The sequence below is a fragment of the Anas platyrhynchos genome, chromosome 1, assembly GCF_047663525.1.
Source record: "Anas platyrhynchos isolate ZD024472 breed Pekin duck chromosome 1, IASCAAS_PekinDuck_T2T, whole genome shotgun sequence".
NCBI classification, from domain to species: domain Eukaryota; kingdom Metazoa; phylum Chordata; class Aves; order Anseriformes; family Anatidae; genus Anas; species Anas platyrhynchos.
The window spans coordinates 168,117,676-168,138,132 of record NC_092587.1 but is presented as its reverse complement, the minus strand read 5'-3'; the positions used below and the strand labels follow the sequence as shown (position 1 = coordinate 168,138,132).

The window sequence follows — 20,457 nt, the reverse complement described above, 5'->3', positions numbered from 1 at the left end:
CTTCTTGGCCCTTTTCCATGACTATATACACTAATGGCATTAGTGTAAATGTGACTCAGACTTGGGATCCCTGGTCACTGTAGCAGCCAAGAGCCTAAGTATATGAAATCTCCTTGGCTCTCGTAAAACACTAGTGCTAAATTCTGGGAAATGAAAACACTGATTCATCTCAGAACAATCTATATATATAACAGCAACACTAGGCACACATAAAATTATGCACTATCTTGCCTCAAGGTTAGCAACATATTCCTAGCAGAAGGAAAAAATGTTATTTTCATTCCCTGCAATCATATGATAAATAGCTGCAGGGCAGATTCGGCAAGATCTCGAAGGTTGTGATTTTACAATATAATGAATGTATGTCTAGCTTTTTGCCACCTGAAAAAGCAGCAAAACAAAGCAGGACTTGTCAGTATTTTGCTTATGGCAGAAATCAGACAATGTCCAGAACCCTTTATGAGACACTGCTAGCTTCTTAACTAGTTTGATTATAACATTGACTCCAATACTACAACAACTCGGCTTTCCAGTATATGGTATAATTGGAAGCAGCAGTCAGCTGCTACTGAGTTACTACTGACTGTGAAACAAATATTTTGTCTTGCAGGTACTTTTTTTTTTTTTTTTTTTTTTTGGCGGGGGAGTAGGGGACGGGGTGGATATTAAAAAAAGAAGATACTGAAAAGGAGAGGATCCTTAGATGGGCAGAGTATATGTAGAGGACATTAGGCAAGCAAACTACTTTGAAAGTTCAGAAGTAGAAAGACCAGAAAGAGTCACTGAGTTTAAATAAATAGGTAAGAGAGGAGGCAATGGTAAAGGAATATTTTAAGAGATATAAGGGAGAACTTTTGAAATGTCAAATAAGAGGCACAAGGTGTGAAACAACTGTTTATCCAGATTGCTTACCAGGTTAGACAGTAAATCTTAAAGGCATTTTTAATGGAATGGTAACCTTTCAACTGACATTAATTCAAGCTTATGGGCAATTTCAGAAGACACAAAGGTGGGAGACATATACTGAGAAGTGAATTCTTAGGAGCAAGTAGACTCAAACTACATCACGAAAAAATTGAAGACAACTACTCATGCTCAGGACTGCTTACCTAGCTTGCTAAGGAAGTGCCATTTGTTCCCATTATACTCATTTATTGTCAAGATTGAGTAGACTGTGGATGAAATGTTTTATTCTGATCATGCTTCCTATAAAATACTGTTTTACTGAAGTAAAAATTGAATACAGACACATCTATACCATCACCATCACAACTTAATGGCCTGTGTTAAGCTAATGTTTGATTTTGATGCTTCATACTACTCAATTTTTGGGGGAATGACTGAGTTATAACCACTGTATGAACCTGCAATCATTGATGCAATCGTGCATAGTTTGCAAAATGGTAGCATCAACACTGAAGAAGGTATAAAAATGCATTGCAGCTATACCAGATGGAAGCCTGGCACAACTTTTAGGAATACTGTTGCTAATGTCACAATGAATAAGTCTGAAAGTACAGCAAGAACTTTACTGCAGCCACAGGACCAAATTGTATGCCAGACAGTAGGGCAAAGATTCACTTTACATCACTTCAGAAGTGTAAAAGGACCTAGAATAAGTACACATGCAATTCATATCCTCAAAGGCACCTTAAAATCACAAGACAGTGTAACATGACCTTACACTGAAGAAGGTAATGCTGTATAAAATTGTGCTAATGATAAGGTATTGTAGTTTCACCTGTACATAGCCAGTTGAGATCAACCGCAAGTGTATTGTTCAGGACTGACCTTGATCAGCTACGTCAAGTTACAAAACACCTGCTTCATTTCTCCACATGGATTTTAGATTTAGACAGCTACCTCACAACAATCTTGATGTAAAACACACCTGTTCTGCAGTGAAGATAGAGCCTTAACAGAAATAAGAAAAAGGCACATCACCTTTTAAGAGCAATGAGTGTACAGCATAGTCCAAATGTAAATGAGATCAGTTTTATCTCAGTCAATTGAGTTGTGCAGACTGATGCAAAACCTAATTCCTCCCTTTGTATTTTAAAAGATTTCAGAGAGAAGAAAAATTTACTGGAGAAAGTGTCAAACAAATTGGCTATGTAGATATAAAAAAGTCACTTTTTTTTTTTTTACAAGATTGTATTTACAAGATTGCATCTTCTTCTGCAAGAGTTAATGCAGTTTGTGAAAGTTATTATGCCTTGGCTTATAAGCTTCAGCTGGATGTGGTGGCTGTTCAAATTTCATGACAGAATGCTAACTTATCTTTGCTATTGAAAAAACTAATGAGGTGGTAAATAGTTGCAGAGCAATGTTACATGCAGTGATATGCAGGTTTTGCAGGTTTCTCATTATCTGTGCAACTGTATACATGTAAAAGTAATGAAAACCCAAGACAGGCAACCAAAGCTTAAGTCTAAAACTGGAGTAGAACTGTGTTGCTGTTTTCTAAAGCAAATATGATAAATTCAAGCAATCTTAAAACAAAAAAGCCCCTCGACATTTCAGCTGGGGTTTTCTGCTAGGTCTGAGGTCTCATGGTCTCTTAGGTGAAGATCACAATTAAGCTAACATAGTCAATTTATTCTCATGTTGGTTTTACTCTAGTTGAAGAAATTGCAAAATGTTAAGCAGTCTTAAGCCTTCCCTCTGTTATGCTTGTTGCCTATGACTTTTAATTGAAGGTGCTATCACAACATCCCCACCAGACTCCAAATTTCATGGATAGTAGCAAACAACAGCACAAAGTGCAGAGCCCTCTGACCCCCAAGTATCTTTACTGAATATTGCAAGAAATAGGATATAATGTTCTTCAGTAGCTAGAGACTTGCTGAAATTAACTTAAATAATAGGCTTCAACTTCACAGGTTAGGCTTATATCTGACATTGGACATGTAAGTGTTAAAAATAACAGTTGTGAGATGGTGAATGCAAAATGTTTTTCAGCGTGGTCTCCACTGATCTAGAGAAGGAAAGTTCTGAAATCAGGATTAATTTCTGTGACTAATGACAGATAAAAATCATAACTGGCAATAAGAAGTACTTTGTCTGCAGTTGATCTGAACTATCTATGAAGTGTCTTAGTAGGCACTGTATGAAACTGCTCTGCTGAAAAGTGCTCAGCATGCTGCTTTAAACAAGCAGACTCTAGGATCAGTGGCATTCTTTATTATCACACCAGCACTGCCAGCTTTCTTATTAAAAGGCTAAGTTTTCCTGCAAGTCCAGACATCCACACAGCTTTTAACCATTTTGAAATGTAAAAATACATAAATGTTTTCATCTCTCACCCCAATCTCCCTTTCAAATTGCTGAATTCAAGAAACACTACCCACTTACTGAATTGCAATCTCCAGTGTTCTGCTTTGTGATTTACATTTTTGCTGTTGTTTTCAGAATCAATTTTCTATCATAAGTCTCAGCGAGATACCACACCTATTACAAATTGTGAATGCATTATACCATCTGTGAGAAAAGTATGAAGAATTTTCTAAAAAAATGCAAGCAAGAAAAACATATTAAACAGTTATTTTGTCTGCTTGTTTTAACTATGACAGATACAGGATGTATACAAAAATAACTGGTGATACCCAGCAGGCTAACTGGTACTACAATATTGCACATTACTCTAGCAGTTGTAGGTTAGATACAGAGGATTTTGTTTGTGTATTTTTGCTGACAATACAGACAGTTACTGCTCTGTAGGAAAAAAATGAATCCTACAATTCATTACACCATACAAAACAAGTTTCACTCCTCCATGATGCATACACCTACACAATATCAATTACAAGTGAATCAAATTTGGTCAGTACTATAAGGCATGTGCATAACACTAAAAAGCTTGCAATCTCTGCTCATCCTGTACATTCTTTTAGTTATACAAGTCCACTAAATTAAAGCCATTTCATGTTTTGCCATGCAACTTAAGGCTACATTTGTTTACTCTCTCTGTTCCGGTTACAACCAGGAGTTGTCACAGCTAACATCTCTGCAAATCCAGTTACGAAGTTAGGCCCTAGTTTCTACTCTGCCAATCTTTCAGCTCAGTTTTGAAATATAAATTTAGTATGAAACCAAGCAAGCCACAGAGAGAAAATTTATGTTACATATTTCAGGACTTAATTTTCTTTTCAGATTTGTATTAATAACTGTAATTCATTCTAATTGGATTCTCTTAAATATACTGGAACAAGTCAAAGCAAGTACCTAGCTAGTTTAGAAAGTGTTTTACTTCCCATATCATGCTTCTATCCAGATATAATTCCAGATAAGATCTTCATATACTAATGAAGTCAGTTAGTTCATTATTAGCCGTTACCTACTAGAACATGCGGTTACAAGGTGGATGTGTTCGAACAGATTGTATACAAAATGCGTTGATTCTCTGCTGATAGAAGGAAGGAAAGTATCAGATTTCTTATATTTGCATACATATGTTTTACAAAAATAAGTATGCTCAGAGAATGAAAGAGGAGATTAAAAAGAGGAATAAGAAAGGACAGCAATGATATCTCATAGAAGAATGTGAGGTATTTAAGCATCAGCCAAATGATGCTATTTTTCATATTACTTGCAGTGGAAGCTTAAAGACTAAAATACTCCACAAGCCATTAGTTTCTTGGTACTCTGTGACAGATTAGAATACTTCTTAATTGCTAACACACAGAAGAAGGCCAAAGTCTAGCTTTTAAGAAAGCAGAGGAATAGTGCAATTCAGCAATGCTCAGCAGGGATGCTATCAATAGATACATCACAGAATCTAAGCAATACATCAATTTTTTTAACACTTTTGAAAAGTGCACACCATTTTCACAATTTATTAGGCCAGAGTTTGAAAAATTGCAGTAAGAAACAAACATTCTGATTTGTAATCAGGGAAGCAAATTAAAAACAAAACTGTCATGAGATTTAAATTACTTGCTCAAAGTCCTGGATTGCTGCTTTGCCTGGAGGCACTCTGAAAGCCTACAGAGCTCATCCAGAAGTTGTCTTGCTCTGTCAGTTAAATACTATGTACTGCATGAGGTTTGTGGCAATGTATTAATTCTATAGCAAAAACAAAGAAAAGCAAAAGTAAGTATTTAAATATCACTCATAAAGCATGTTTAAATCTCATTCACAAGACTGTGTACCATTCACACAATTTATCACACTAGTCAACTACAGTTTCCTGTAGTTGCCCACCTGTTCTGTACCAATGCTCAGAAGAATGGCTATCGGTAGTCAAAACAAACAGGAACAGGGCAAACCAAGGATGGGTTCCCTTTGCTACATCCATGTTTCTCTTGTATTTTCACAGCATAGACATGCTTTGCCATTTTTAAGTCATCGCAGTTTGAGAAAGAAAAAAGGACTTGTAAAATAAAAATAAAATGCCAATCATGGTAGTGGATCATCTATCTTGTCTCATTTTGTATTTCTGCTGATTGACAACCAGGTGCTCTTGCAGCACACAAAGGAAAAAAAAATCAGACGTTCATTTCAAACTGAAATGTTTGACAGATATAACAGCTTTCTGAAATGAAACTGATGAAATCTCAAATAGGAAAGTCCATCTCCTGTACACAGTAGAGATTAAATTTCAACAGGCAACGTTTACTGTCCTTATACAGATGCAGATTTCATTTATTTTTTTTTTTTATTTATCTGGCAGTTGTTAAAAATATGGGAGCTTTACTCCCATAGTTTTACAGTTTTACTATTGGTGCATAGTCTACCTCCTGCTGCTCTGGATGCTGCAGGCTTCAGTATGATTTCAGTGTACTGTTGTCACAAACTGAAGGCAATTTCAAATTCTCTTACTGATAATACTAGTATATAACACTGGTATTTTGACCAGTATTTTTGAAATGGCGAAAGTGAAACAATGTGACAAGTGACTAAAAATTCATACTGCTATAGTCACATACCTAAAAGAGGTAGAAGAAGCATTTTTACAGTGTAATGTGAATGGCCAGTTATAACAGAGGGTAGATACAGCTTCTAGAGATAGCTTGCATCTTCCTTTTTCTTTGCTCACATTCACAGAATGAGGTATCAAGGAGCGTGTAGCACTCAGGAAAAACAAAACAAAACAAAAAAAACAGAAATACTCAGCACACACCAAAAACTGAACCTAAACAAAACAAACGACCACAAAAAAAAAAAAAAAAGTAACAACAAAACTCTTGAGTTTCACTGTACCATCTTCCCAAAATAGTCAGCTGTGCAAATGGCTTGATAACAATTTAATAAAAAGGATGTTTCTGTTGATTCTGGAACCTTTTGTATTCTAAAGAAGACATTCCCAAAGGTAAGTAACTGTGCATACTATACTTTTTTGTGGACATATACGCTATTCAGATTATATCTTTACCTATAGAAATACTTACCCTTAAAGCCCTTCTCTTGATTTCAGTGAGAAAACTGGAGTGGATCCTACTCGATACTGATAAAATGAAAAGTACAGATCATACTGGATCATACTTTTCACTGCACCACAGTCTTCACTGTTGTGATACATCTCATCCAACTATATCCATCAGTTTCCACAACCAGCTTAAACTAGCATATTTTCTTTAATGATGGAGTAAATTGTGAACCCAGATTTGACATGCAATTAGAAATTACACAAAATGAATTCCACCATAATGTCAACAGAAACAAAACCAGATACTGTGTGCACAGGTGCTACCAGCTAAGTACAGTGTTGAAAATTATACAAAGGAAGATGCTCATTTTTTGTGAACATAATTTGCAGAAATTAGGCTAGATCCATAATCAGAACTTGGGCACCTGTTCAGATATATTCATTACAGGCTGCAAGGAGAGGGATTGGCGTAACAACCGTATTCAGAAAAACTAGCACACTGAGTGAAAAGCTCCCCAAAACAGGGGCTCAATATCACTCTCCTTCAGGCTCTAGACCTTATTTTACACATCAAGGAGGTGTTCACTATAATTAAAACTCACAGATCTACACCCTTTTCTGTATCTCCCGGACCTATTTCTGTTAAAACAAGGTGTTAACCTTGTAGTTACAAGGTAGTAGTAGCAAGGTAGGGGAAAACAAAGACTCACATAAACTTCAGTGGTTGAAGTATTCCACCATGAAGGTCAGTATCAAATCTTTTATTTCTCTTCAGGAATATAAGTGAAAATTCCCTATAATAACCTCTTATATATGTCATACATAAAAGCATATGTCCTAGAGATGTCTTCCCCTCAGAAACACAATTGCCACTGTACCTTATGTGCTTTGAAGGAGCACAGATTTTGAGACAGAAATTCGCATTAATCAGATTTAGGTATTTAAAAGATGCTATATACCAATAAACAAGAAGCTATAAGAGTGGGGAGTATCATTCCCAACTGAAACATGGACTTCATCTTAGATTTTTTTGGTGTACTAAAAGCTATATGACATAGACTAAAGTAGCTCATTTTATAGAAAATATTGTACACAGATTTTTAACAATTAAGAAAACCAATCGCATTATTTGTAACACATGAAAGCCTATGAGGTACTAAGAATATTCTGCTAAATTCAAACTCAGAGTAGTATCTCACACTTACTTTGGCTAGAAAGAATGAAGGAGAATGGACGAATATCAATTTGAGGCTACTGAGCATTTTACAGATCAACATTGATAATTATTGTCTTCCAGCAATCAGCCAGAAAGAATATCTAATTAATGTTTTTTGGGGGGGCAGTGGGAGTTGTTTTAAAGGGCTACCTAAATCTTGTTCCTACAAATGTAGGGCAGGAAACAAAGAAAATAAGAAAATCCAATAGCTGATCCTCCACATTTAATCAAATTCAGCTCAAAATAAAATGATTTTTAATTCACTTGAGTCCCACTTCATTGCACTTTTTTTTTTTTCAGATTTTGAAAACATTATCTTAGTGTCATCCTATTGCTTTTATAAAGTAGATAACATCAGATAGAGATGCACATGGCATAAATCAGCAGATTTACTCCAGTCTGGACTTAGTTTCAAATGTTGAACTGCTACTCTAAAAAGTGTCTCTTTATAGCAAGAACTGCGCATATGCAAAAACAACTTTCAAGTAATAACATCAAGATGCGTACCCCCCAAAAAGTTTTTGTGGCATTTCATAAAAGAAATGGTAAAACTACAACATTATCTTGTGGGAAACTACAGAAATTACACATCAGCTGCAGCCAGCTCTCAGTGTTTTCCTGGTAAATGTTAAATTACTCAATTTTCCCTCTTTGTGCAATAGAAGATGCAAAAGAACCCATGCTAAAACTTTAAAACAAATCACCCACCCCCAACTCACTTGCTGCAAAAGAAACAATAATAATAAAAATAATAATAACAAAAAAAAGCACAACTTTTGAGACTGGTACAATTTAGACACCTCAATGTGACTAAAAATTAAGATTTTGAACCAGCTTGCTTAGTATTATCACACACAATTCATGGTACTCATTAAACTCAAAGCTGAGAAATTTTGAAAAAAAAAATGAGAAAGATTTGAAAGTCCAGATTTTTTTAGTAAGACCAGCATGAAATTGATATCAAAATTGGAGTAGGCCAAATGCTTCCCTGAATCCTTAGGTCCTAGAAATAATCAGCGCATGGTTTTGTGTGACTATAAACATGTTGCTATGCAAAATAATTGAATTTGATTTATTTGATAATTTATTTTCATGACTGCACAACCAAAACAACAGTGTTGTAATACCAGTTTAAGGTGTCTTATATCAGTAATGACTGTTTTTGTTTCCACAGAGAGTTTATAGCTCACTAAAACACAATCCATCACAACGAAATTATTTCAGCTATACTAAAAGGAACCATTTTATATGATATTTTAATTATAAAGGACCTGTTAAGATAATATGCATTTTGTGTCAAGACAAGCACTTAAAATCTCAGGTAAGACACTAAAGCCCCTTATATTGCAAATGTTTTGCTAAAAGACAGCAAAAGAAACAAAGAGAAGATGCCCCGCAATTCAGTAAAATATGATAGCATCCATTCATTTCTTATCTGCAGCCTGGGAAATCTTTTCTCAGTGAACGGAATGTTATCACAGGTAAATCAGAAATGAACAAATTAAATGCTTACATCAGTCTACTGGGATAAATCATTTCACATGCATTCCACCACAGGCTGTCAAGTCAAAGCAGTAATAAAACAAAAAGAAAGTATTGTGTGATTTTGTGTTTCTCTCTTCCTTCAGCAAAGATATGGACATTACAGAGTGTGTGTCAGATGGTTCTTCTTTGGTAGCCATTGAGGAAACTTCTGAGTTTCCACCATAATATTTTGCAGGGGAAATGACACCAAAAATTATGGTATCACCTGTTAGATCTTTCAGTACATGGTATGTCCACTTGGTCAGTCATATTCTGTATGTTAGGTGCAATTAAATCCTAGAGTAAGAAGATACAGCACCTCCTGAAATAAATGAAACTTGAACTCAGCTGCTGTTGAACGGAATTTGCCTAGATGAGGATTGGTCCATTAGGTATTATTTATTTGCCCTTGTACAGAATACATACAGATGAAAAGTTGTATTGCCAAAGTAAGAATCCTAGAACTGATGAAGGAATCTTACTTAGGATTTGAAACTTGCACTTCAGACAGGTAGGCTGTGCCCATAAAGAGTTGCTGCATGTAAATGGGTCACAGTTTTCATATCTTTAACATCTGTTGTTTATACCCAAGAAAGCACATCAGGGGCAAGAAAATTAATTCCCCAATTGCCGTCAACTGAGTTAGGGAACAGCAATAAACAGCTTACTGTAAGCCTCAAGCTACAATAAAATTGCTGTCAATAAACTGCGGCTGATACGGTTTTGCTGTGCTAGAAGAATAGATTCTTTGGAAGTGAAAATCTGAAATGGAAACTATAAGGATTCTTCCTTGTTCCTATACACAAAAGAACATTATCACAGAATTCCAATAGTATTAAACTCTCAGGATCCAATTCACTGTTCCACATGTGCCATAAATTTATTAGCATTTATGAAACTTTGGTTTTGCACATTCAGGACAGATGAGACTCTAGCAGTTCTGATAAAATACTTTTGCATTGGAAACATTTAAAGAACAAGGAAGCTTGCTAAGCTTTTGCTGTCTGTATCTGTATACACAAAATGTTCCCTACTCTAGTTTAGCATTTCTACTGTCACTATTGAAAATGGTATTATAGCTTAAGGTTATATTCAGATTTCCATTATAACCCAGAGTTTTCACATGCTCTTAACTTTCTGAAAAATTCTTCTTTTCAGCTAAAATTTTCCATGCTTGGTCTCAGTTGAAAAATGAATTTCTTTAGACAGTTGAGCAAAATCTGTTAACCTATTTTTCAGTTATACAAGGATAGAAAAAATACACTGCACACTTTCAACATTTGTAATATTTTAGTATAGATATAGATATATAAATATATAGAACTCAAAGCAATAAAATTTTACGTGCAGACATTTTTCCAGGTGACTAGTCCTCACACAAGACTAATCCATGCTAATACATACAGAAATTAAGCAGGGAAAGGAAAAGAAACAATGGAATTGTATTCTTTTTTTCTACTGAGTAGTAAAACAGGGCCAATAAAAATAATACCATGTACAGAATTATGGAATGCTATGGTTACAGAATTTTAATATTTGCAAGTGATGTAAATTCTGCACTGCTGTTACAATGCAAATTTCCATCATCTTATGCACCTTGAAATTGTCACTCTCAGTATATGAAAATAGAATCACTAATGTTTTAAGTTTTTTTTTTTTTTTTTTTTTTTTTTTTTTTTTTTTAATATTATATAAACCCCAAAGTTACAAATTCAAATACTTCAGAGTAAGATAATATCAGCTGCATTTGCCACAGAAAGCTTGTGATCTGGACTGATCAGTGTGAGTCTGGCTTCCTTGATTAGGCAAAAAGTCTATTGACTGAAAAAGGAGTAAAGCAAGCTCCATAGACCTTATGTTATCGACTGTATGATTAAAAATATACCTTAGTATGGAATTCATTTTATGTGTCAGTGAAGCCCCAAATCCTAAATTTCTGCCATCAGATCACAGAAAAACAAAACAAAACAAAAACAAAAACACAGTGTTATATACATTTAGCTTTCCCGAAACTACAAGAACTGTGCACATTTCCAGAATTTATAAATCATCATCTTGATACAGAACAACACTTTGAATGTGCTTATAGCTGTCTTCTTGAAAACAGCGTTTGAAATAATTTGGACTTTAAGGATCTGCTTCAGTCCCACTACTTTAAATGAAAGTTAAGCACATGCCTAAAGGTTGTTTCCTTAAGAATGCACACTGAAGGTTTTGGTCAAAACCTGTGTTATTTGCCACTGCTGTACTTCAAATCTGATTAAATGAAGTTATTATAATTTAAAACTTGGATAACCATGGTAAATTGCCCATGATTTCTTTTGTTATTTAATCTGTTGTTAACCTAGTGACATTGAATAAGAGGTTTTTATCTGTTTATTTGCTTTTTATAAAAGGTCTTTCACAACGAAGAATACATGTTGTCTTCTTCTGTATTTCTATGTAGCTGTTTGGTGTAGTGACTTACTAATTTGAAGTGCATTTTAAAGTTCAATCAAATTCTGAAAAGAACACTGATTGAGAAGCCTGCATAGATTTAAGCATTCGTTATGAGTCATAACACTGATTTTGGAAGCTTAGCTATATGAGCTGGTGGTGTGTAACATCCTTTCCACACTCCTAATTATGTGAATTAGCATTTAGAACAATCCCAAGTTCAAGTATTCAAAAATGCTCTTTTCAGAGCATCCACCAGGTTTACTGCAATATAGGCACTTGAAGAAGGCTTTGGTTTTTATACTGGATATTTCCGAAACATCAACCTGTGCAATTCAAAGTGATATGTGAAGACAACCACAGAATTTCCTCTAAATTTATTGACAATTGCACAGAAATTGCCCAGCAAAAAAATACTAAGAAGTTTGTATTGAACAATCTATTTCTGAATTCTAAAAGCTTTCTGACTTAGGCCCCTGTTCTAATGGACTTCTAGGGCCCAGCTCCCATTAAAAGTAATGGGATTTTGCTTGAAAAAAGTCCAAGTGTGGACTTGGGTCTCAGCTCTCTATGAGTTTTAATTTATCCATCTGCAAGATACACTGCATGTGTATTTCGCTTGGACTGAAAGAAAATTTAAATAAAAACCTAGGACACCAGTATTTCTTAGACATATACTAATCCCATATGTCATCTTTCCCCATCTTAATGATTCCCATACCATTTCCAAACCACATAAATAAAATCAAAATATAGGTAACTTATTACAACTTGTAACATAAGACACAGAGAAAATAATTATTTTAAACCTTAAGAAAACAGTACAGTGGCAGAGAACTAGGTACCTCTTCATGAAGGATTTTTTTTTTAAGTTTTTGGATATTGTAACATTAGTATTAACTACTATTTAGTGAGGTTTTTATCTTTAAGTCTGAATACTTTGTGTAAAGGCCATACTCTATAACACACCTAAAAAAAACAACCAACCAAAAAGACCTATGAAAGACTTACGAAAGTGTTAGTGCCAATGAATGCTAGCCAAAATGCAACCTAATCCCAGGAATTACAGAAAGAATAATGAATAATATCAAGACTGCTAATGATTACCACCATTGTTGGCTGTACTCCTCCAGCCAAAAGTGTTAAAAGGACACAAGAAGGTTACTTCCTGTAACATGCATGAAAAAACAAAACAAAACAAAACAAACAAACAAAAACACCATCTCCTCCTCCATGAACTAAAAATACATAAACTCAGTTTAGATAATAGTCTGTCTAAGAAACAGTTATATTTGCAGCTATACATAATAATACAGCTTTTACAGGGACTGATAAAAATCATATGACATCAATATTTGCTGACCTCAGAAGGGATTTAATAAGTCTTCAGTGGAATTTGAATCACATCCATACAGACAAATAAGACAAATATAATGGCTGATTATTAAACTGAAACCAATATATTTAATGTAATGAATACAGGTAACTAAAAATATTGCCTGTAGTTTTGTTTGTTTGTTTGTTTGCTTTTGTTTTTTTTTTCCTTCTTTGTTTCCTCATACTCAGTTTCACAGTGCAGAGCTTACATATTCTGTCAGGTAAATCATATTTTGGATCTTAACTGCCTCAAGATACTGTGGGGGATTAAGACTGAGTTTCTTAATAGAGTTTGGAAAGCTAATTCGAGCTAAATTAACAACATCTCTGAACAGAAAAGGAATGCGTGGGTTGGTTGTGTTATATTTTGTAACTAAAACTGGGGAAAAAAATCTGGAAACTTCAGCCAAGTAACCACTGATTATGCAGAGCTCCTCTATGTTTTTTTTTTTTTCCTTTATTTTATTTTTAAAACATTTTTTTAAATTTATGCTGTCAGTTTGTTTATGGTGCTGTATAGCAAAGCAGCCTGCACACTATGTGAGTTCACCGCAATTTAAAGCCCTTTAGAAAGGTTAAGTTTTTGTAACAATCTTCTAAGATGTTTTCCGTGTCTCGCTATGAGTTGTCTAAGAGTAGTGACTTTAGCAGAACTGCCTCAGAAGTGCTTGTTTTATTCTTAGTATCTTGTTAGTGTGACACCTTATAGACACCCAAAGTCAAGACACAGTTCTGGGTACATCACATTCATCTTAGATAAGGCTAATGCAACAGCAAGGGAATGACTTTAGCCTAAACTTGGCTACTGTCAAAATCTTTTTGCAATGACAAGCCCAAATGTGTCTCGCTTGATTCTGTAAGATCCACATCCCTAATAAATACAAAGAAATCACCATAACTTGTAGGGTACAATGCCAGCAGGTGTATGAACATCATTTCTAACACCTAAAAAGTTGGTGCAGTGAAAGCTAAGCACTAGGAAAGCTGCTTTGCAAACACACGAACTTAACTACTGACCACTCCAGTGCAACTATCATTAAATAAAAGGTTCTTTGGCTGTAGTACCAGCTTGATCCTTCCCTCCCCCCTTTTCCTACCTACTGCAGGACTGGCATCGGGCCAGTCTGAACGACATAGTACCTTAGTGCCATCTACAGGCTACATTGACATTCTAATTTAGTGGCAAAAGATGAACACCAATAAAATAAATTAGACAGCGTTGCATTTAAATCTTTATTAGCAAGGAATTATTAGACCTAAAAAAACCTAATGCTGGATTTGGTTGAAATATGAGTTTCTCAGCCTCCTAATCCTGCTTCATATGGCGTATTTCACAGTTTAAAATGAGTTATGACAGATCACTTATGCATTACTAAGATGAGAAAATATTTACAGTGGGCTGACTTTTTTTTCTGTATAATTCAAATGTATTCAAAGAACACATTCCTTTTTGAAAGTATGCTTTGGCCATTTTTTAAAATATGCAACAAACTGTCTATACGATACCAACTTTTATCTATTACAACACAATAATTTGAACTCAAAACAGAGGAAGACTTCTGTATGGCTTAAATATATCCTACCAAAAAACCACATGCTTCACAGACAAAGTAGCTTAGAAATTCAGCTGTCTTTGTTACGGAAAAAAAAAAAACCCTTTTAGTAACACTAACTTAACAAAGTTCCAGATAAGCTTGAACTGTAAAAGAAACTCAAGACAACTCAGATCAAAATTTGAAATTAAATGTACATATCCCTTCAATCTTGAAACAATCACATCTTTCTGTCCGAAATTTAGCATATAGGGAAAGAGGATTTTTTTCTTCATTAACTTTTACATTTGGACAGTCAAATAATGGGGAGGAAAAAAAAAGTCTTTTTTTTTTTTTCCATCTTTGTTTATGCATATGTATGTGCATATGCAAGGACACATGCAGTTCTTTAACAATCAGTATTCTTCAAAACCCAAAGTTTTGGAGGCATTTAGCAAATGCGTGGTTAAACCCCAAGTAAAATTAAAGGGGTTGAGATTTTTTTTTGTTTTGTTTTGTTTCTTTTTTCCTTTTTTTTTTCCCCCATAATATAATTAAGCTAAATTAGACTGAAACAAAACCAAAAATAAATATACTTGCACTTTTAATACTGGTTGATCGGGCACTTGTATGCAGTACTTATAGACCAGTAAAAGTGCTCGTTTACCTGTCTGGTGTGTAAAGGGCCCTTTGTCTTGAAGCCTCCTTGGGAACTGCACTCTGAGGCACTGAAGTGATCTGAACTAGTGGAAGAGCGTTTGGAAAGGGTGTCACAACCACCAACAAAGGTGTTGTCCAATGGGAGTTCCTGAATCACATGGTGCTTTTTCACTGAAACTGGAGTGTCAGGTTTGAGATGAAAAGCAGACTGTGGAGAGGCAGATTTGTAATGCTTGGCAAGATCAGGACTGTTAGGCTTAAAGGTTGTTGGTGGTGCAGTGCCCCAGTCAAATCTTCCTATACTTTGCTCCTCCAGCTCTGCTGGAAGGCTGATTGTCCCGTTGATAGGTTCATGAACTGCATCATCAGGTTTGGACTCCTCAATGGTCACGAAGTTCAAAAGAGAACTCTTTGGAGATTTCCTTTTCTTTCTTTTCTTTTTCTTGTTTTGCTTGTTCTCCTGATTGGGAGACATCCATTCAGCACCTTGCTTGCTCCTCTGTGCAGCTTTGAATCTGGATGCATGCCGGCAGCGAACAAGAACCGTGACAAAAATCACCACTATAACAACCATTGCACCTGCCACAATAGCAATCATGATTGTGAGATAGTCCTCATTTTGGTAAGGTTGGCTACTGTCCCCTATGTTCCGGTCCAAAGGTGTTTCCATAGTCCTGCGTATCAAGTCATAAATGTAAGAGGCATTTCCAGCAGTATCATTCACATACAAAAATACAAGCACAAGAGTATGCAAGGATTTGGGATAACCCAAATCACTTATGTTGACAACTAAGCGATGCAGCCCCACATCACTAGGAGTTGGTTTTTCTTCCAGAGTGATATTACCTGTCACTGGATCGATCCGAAACAAACCCTTGTTATTTCCACTTACTATTGTGTACTTCAGTTCGGCATTCATTCCAGTGTCAATATCTACAGCAAACACTTCTGCTACCACTGATCCTGGAATTGCTGAGAGTGGCACTAACTTGAAAGAAGTATTAGAAGGCGGGTAAATGACAACAGGACTGTTATCATTAACATCCATTACATTTATGGTTACTTTTGCTGTAGAAGATCGAGGAGGTTGTCCTCCATCAACTGCCTTCACATCAAAGGTGTAGGAGCTCTGCTGTTCTCGATCAAAAGAAACATTGGATTTTATAACTCCAGAGAATGGATCCAGCACAAAGTTTTCATTGTCATTCAGGATGGAAAGGGTCACCGCTTTATTTTCCCCAGCATCTGCATCAGTCACCGTGATCACTCCCACAGTGCTATACTTTGGTAGGTTCTCTGATACAAAAAACTGAAAGTGATTATGAGTAAATTTGGGACTGTTGTCATTTTCATCCAATACAGTAACAATTACAGCTGCTTGACTCTGCAAAGGAGGGGTGCCATTGTCTCGGGCTGTAACAGTGAAAATGAATCGTTCCTGTTCTTCTCTGTCAAAAACTCTGGAGGCTGTTAAAACTCCCGTCTTTCGATCCAGATCAAAAAAGGAGGCATTAGGGCCAAGCTGATAAACAATGTCTGCATTTTTCCCACTGTCTTCATCTGTGGCACTAATAGTTGTTAAGTATAGACCACGACGGTTGTTTTCAGAAACTGACAGCTCAATTACAGGCTGGCTGAAAATCGGAGGGTTGTCATTTTCATCCTCCAATTTAACTCTTACCAGGGCAGTCTGGTTCAAACTGGGCTTGCCAGAATCAGAAGCAACAATTTTAAAGCTGAATTCTTTGGTGCCCTCATAGTCCAACAAGGAAGAGGTCTCTAACAAATACTGGTTGTCGTAAACTGCCTTCAAGTGGAAGGGGACCTCTCTCTCAATGAAACAGATCACTTTGCCATTCACATCAGTGTCCTTATCTGAAACTGTAATTAGGGCAATCTTTGTATTGACAGGATCTTTCTCAGATAAGTACACTGTGCCATTGATGGGACTTATAATGTACCTGAGGTCTATGTTAGGAGGGTTATCATTTACATCAGTGACATTGATGGTAACGGTTGCCCGAGCTGGTGTAGAGCTACCATCGCTAGCCAGCACGGTCACTTTGTGAATAGCAGTCTCTTCCCGATCTAAGGACCTCTGAACTGTGATCAGCCCTGTGGTATTGTTTAAAGCAAAAAATCTTTTGGTGGCAGGGGCAACTTGGGCACCAAAAATATATCTGATTTCTGCATTGCTTCCTATATCTGCATCTGTAGCATGAAGCTGAATTACGGAGGTGCCTACGGGGGCATTTTCTGGTATATGGACCTCTACTTGACTCTCTTTAAAAACTGGCCTGTTATCATTGACATCACTTACTGTGACTTGCAGGATAGCTGTGCTGGATTTCTGTGGGGTACCTCCATCCTCCACTTTGATTTTCATCACATATGTGTCCTTTTGCTCTCTATCCAAGTTCTGCTGCACAATCAGTTGAGGCCATTTCTCTCCTTCTGGAGTTTCTACAATATCCAGTCCAAAGACACTCTGTCCATTCAACAACTCGTAGTGCTGTACACCGTTGAAACCTGTATCAGGATCTGTTGCTGATGGGATTGGAAAGCGACTGTTGATCAGAGTGTTTTCTGGTATGGAGATATTGATGACAGGGGATGGAAACATAGGTGCATTGTCATTAGTATCCTTTACAATTATTTTTATTTTGATCAACCTGAAAAAGTCATTGGGGAGAATCACCACTTCAAGTTCAAAGAAGCACTCATTTTCTTCTGCATAGGAAGCGCCAGCACAAAGTTTTTCTCTGTCTATTCTGTTAGATGTTGTAAAGATTTCCCCGGTGGTACTGGACACTTTGACCAGAGGGGCATCCCCTGCTTTAGACACGAGTCTGTAGACAAGGCTGGCACTGGTCCCTGTGGCAGCATTGATATGAGAAATGTTCAGGTCCTTTGGTATGTTTCCTATGGGGACGTTTTCAGGCAGCTCCTCTCTAATAGTGTAAATAAGTTCTTGAGCTACAGCAGAATCCAGCCTTAAACAGGCAGTCAAAGCGGCCAACAGGTAAAAATCCCTCAGGTCCATGATAATGTTTTTATTCTCTTTGCCTGGATCTTAGGACTTAAAGGTTTCCACAGAGAAATGATGCGCGATTTGCAAGAGGAGGCATGCATGGACTGCAGGATGCATTACATCTCATTTCTTACTTGGAGACAGCACTGTCAACACAACCATACAGAACAGCATTATTGGCTTTTAAGGCATGACAAATCCACAATTTCCAGCTACTACCTGTTTTTGCAAAGACACACTTGCAATAGTACATTTTTCTATTGCTCCCTTTTAAAGCAATCCCTCCAGACAAATGCACCAATATCCCATTGGCTGCATTTGCACAGAGCAAGAACAGAAATAACTACTTGCAGGATTAAAGGTAGCTACAGTTTCGACACGTACTTTCTGAATAATTTCTTGGCACACCGTGTAATCCGTAACGTGCATTCTCCCTCTACCCTCCTCCACCCAGTCATTTCGTGCAAGTAAAAATCATCCTATACTTCTGCTGGATTGTAACTGCTATGGCAGCTGCCGAATGTCATTTGTTGTTTGCTTCCATATGCATTTTTTTAGCTCTTGCTAACCAGATTTCTCTTTGCTTCTTGTGCCTTGCATCCCCCCACTATTGCTATCGCACTGGGAAATAACCACCCGGACATGCTGCTGCCGCAGCAGTCGTCACTGGCTACTTCACATCCCTATTGACTGACAAGACAATATCAGGACTTACAGTTTCTTACACTCTCAGCTCAACGTTTCCCCTCCAGATGTTGGATACTTCTCCTTCTGCTTAATAACCTTAAACTTTATTTGTTTGTTTCAAAACACTGTCTAAAACATGGGGCTGGAAATTCCAAATGCAACTTAGGAGCAGCCAGTATGTTTACAGATGGAGGGGGAGAACATCTCTTCTGAGTATGAGAGGAGAAAGAAAGGTACAGCCTTTCCCCATTGACACTGATCTCCCTTCAGGATGTTATTAGCAGCTGCCACACATAAATACTGCAGACTAATAATGCAGGTTATAAAAAAAAAAAAAAAAAAAAAAAAGCGACAGAAAGACTTATGTTTGCATGCTCTGCTAAATGCGAATTATCAGGGTGCAAGGCTCCCAGCACCTACAGTTTGGTGGAAGTGGGCAGCCCCGAAGCACTAATCTTATCTGCATTAAGCAGCACGGTAGCTGATGCCCGTGATTACTTCCAGCAGAGTGATGCAGGTAGGGATGCAGATACTGTGAGTAGGTGAGCCTTTGCCACCAACACCAACTGAATTCAAAATACTGATTCTTTCCCTAGATAAATACACTGCATGTTGGCTTTTATTATTTCTTTTAATGAAATGCATCACAGTGTATGGGTAACTTTGCACTTACGTTGGTTGTCTACCTTTGACGATCTGCTGCAGCTAAGCAATGATCTGTTCCAGCAGATACAGCACAATGCATCTGGTAAACCACCAGTTTTGGAGAAATCAGCAGCAGCCAAACGCTTCCTCCTTGAGATATGTGTTGCTTCGGGGTGGCAAATTAGCAACTCCAGGGAACAAATTCACAGTTCTGTCGTTAGTCATCCTCTCCACGTTTCATTTCTATTAAGCGGCGATCCTTCGGGTGTTTAACATACACGCAACAGCACAAACAAACAGCAAGCAGAAATCCGGTGCACTTCTTCAGATCGGGGGTATTTTCCGCTCTGCACTGCACACAATTTCCATCCCTCTCTCACCAGAGCAGAGCCAGCTACGTTAAGTCTGCAACTTCTTACTGGAAATGACAGAGTTGATCTGGCGGTGCTTCTCTCCCTCCTCTTTATCTCTGGGGTGATGATAGTTACCCACAAAAAAAAAAAAAAAAAAAAAGAAAAAAAAAATCCTAGCAGATTATTGCTTCAGCGATGGGAGGAAGCGACAGCGCTTTTCCCTCCTCCCTCCCTGTCTCTCCCTTTCACGCACACTCTCTCCTTCCCCTCTCTCTTTCTCTCTCTCTCTCTCTCTCTCTCTGAACTGAAATTCTTGATATAACTCTCAATAAGCCCAGAGGGAGGGTGTGAGCGGCGCTAAGCCCCCCCTCCCGCCGCACTGCATTGGCCCACAGCGGCGGGGGAGGTGGCTGCAGGAGCGCGGCCCTGGCATTGGCCGCCGGCCGCGTCGCTCCGCGGGGGCGGCCGGCGGGGGCGGCCGGGCAGCACAGCGCCTCCGCACCCCGCGGAGGGCTCGGGAGGGCCGAGCTCAGCCGAGCCCAGCCGAGCCGAGCCGCGGGGCGAAGCGAAAAAGCGGGGTGAAGCGGGGCGAGGAAGGAGCGGGGCGAAGAAAAGAGGAGAAAAGAGGA

The 20,457-nt window shown here is 37.4% G+C and overlaps 1 protein-coding gene across 5 annotated transcripts in view; it reads right to left on the bottom strand.

Annotated features, from left to right (window-relative positions):
- PCDH9 (protocadherin 9) overlaps positions 1-20,123 on the bottom strand; it is a 735,508-nt gene extending 715,385 nt beyond the window's left edge. For all 5 annotated transcript variants that reach the window (XM_072032509.1, XM_072032510.1, XM_021273965.4 and 2 more), the window contains exons 1-2: positions 19,504-20,123; positions 15,120-18,289 (exon numbers count right to left, since the gene is read on the bottom strand). In XM_072032509.1, coding sequence (XP_071888610.1) covers positions 15,120-18,155 — 3,036 coding nt within the window. In that variant the 5' untranslated portion in view covers positions 18,156-18,289; positions 19,504-20,123. The remainder of the gene's footprint in view (positions 1-15,119; positions 18,290-19,503) is intronic.
- Positions 20,124-20,457: the final 334 nt, after the last annotated feature.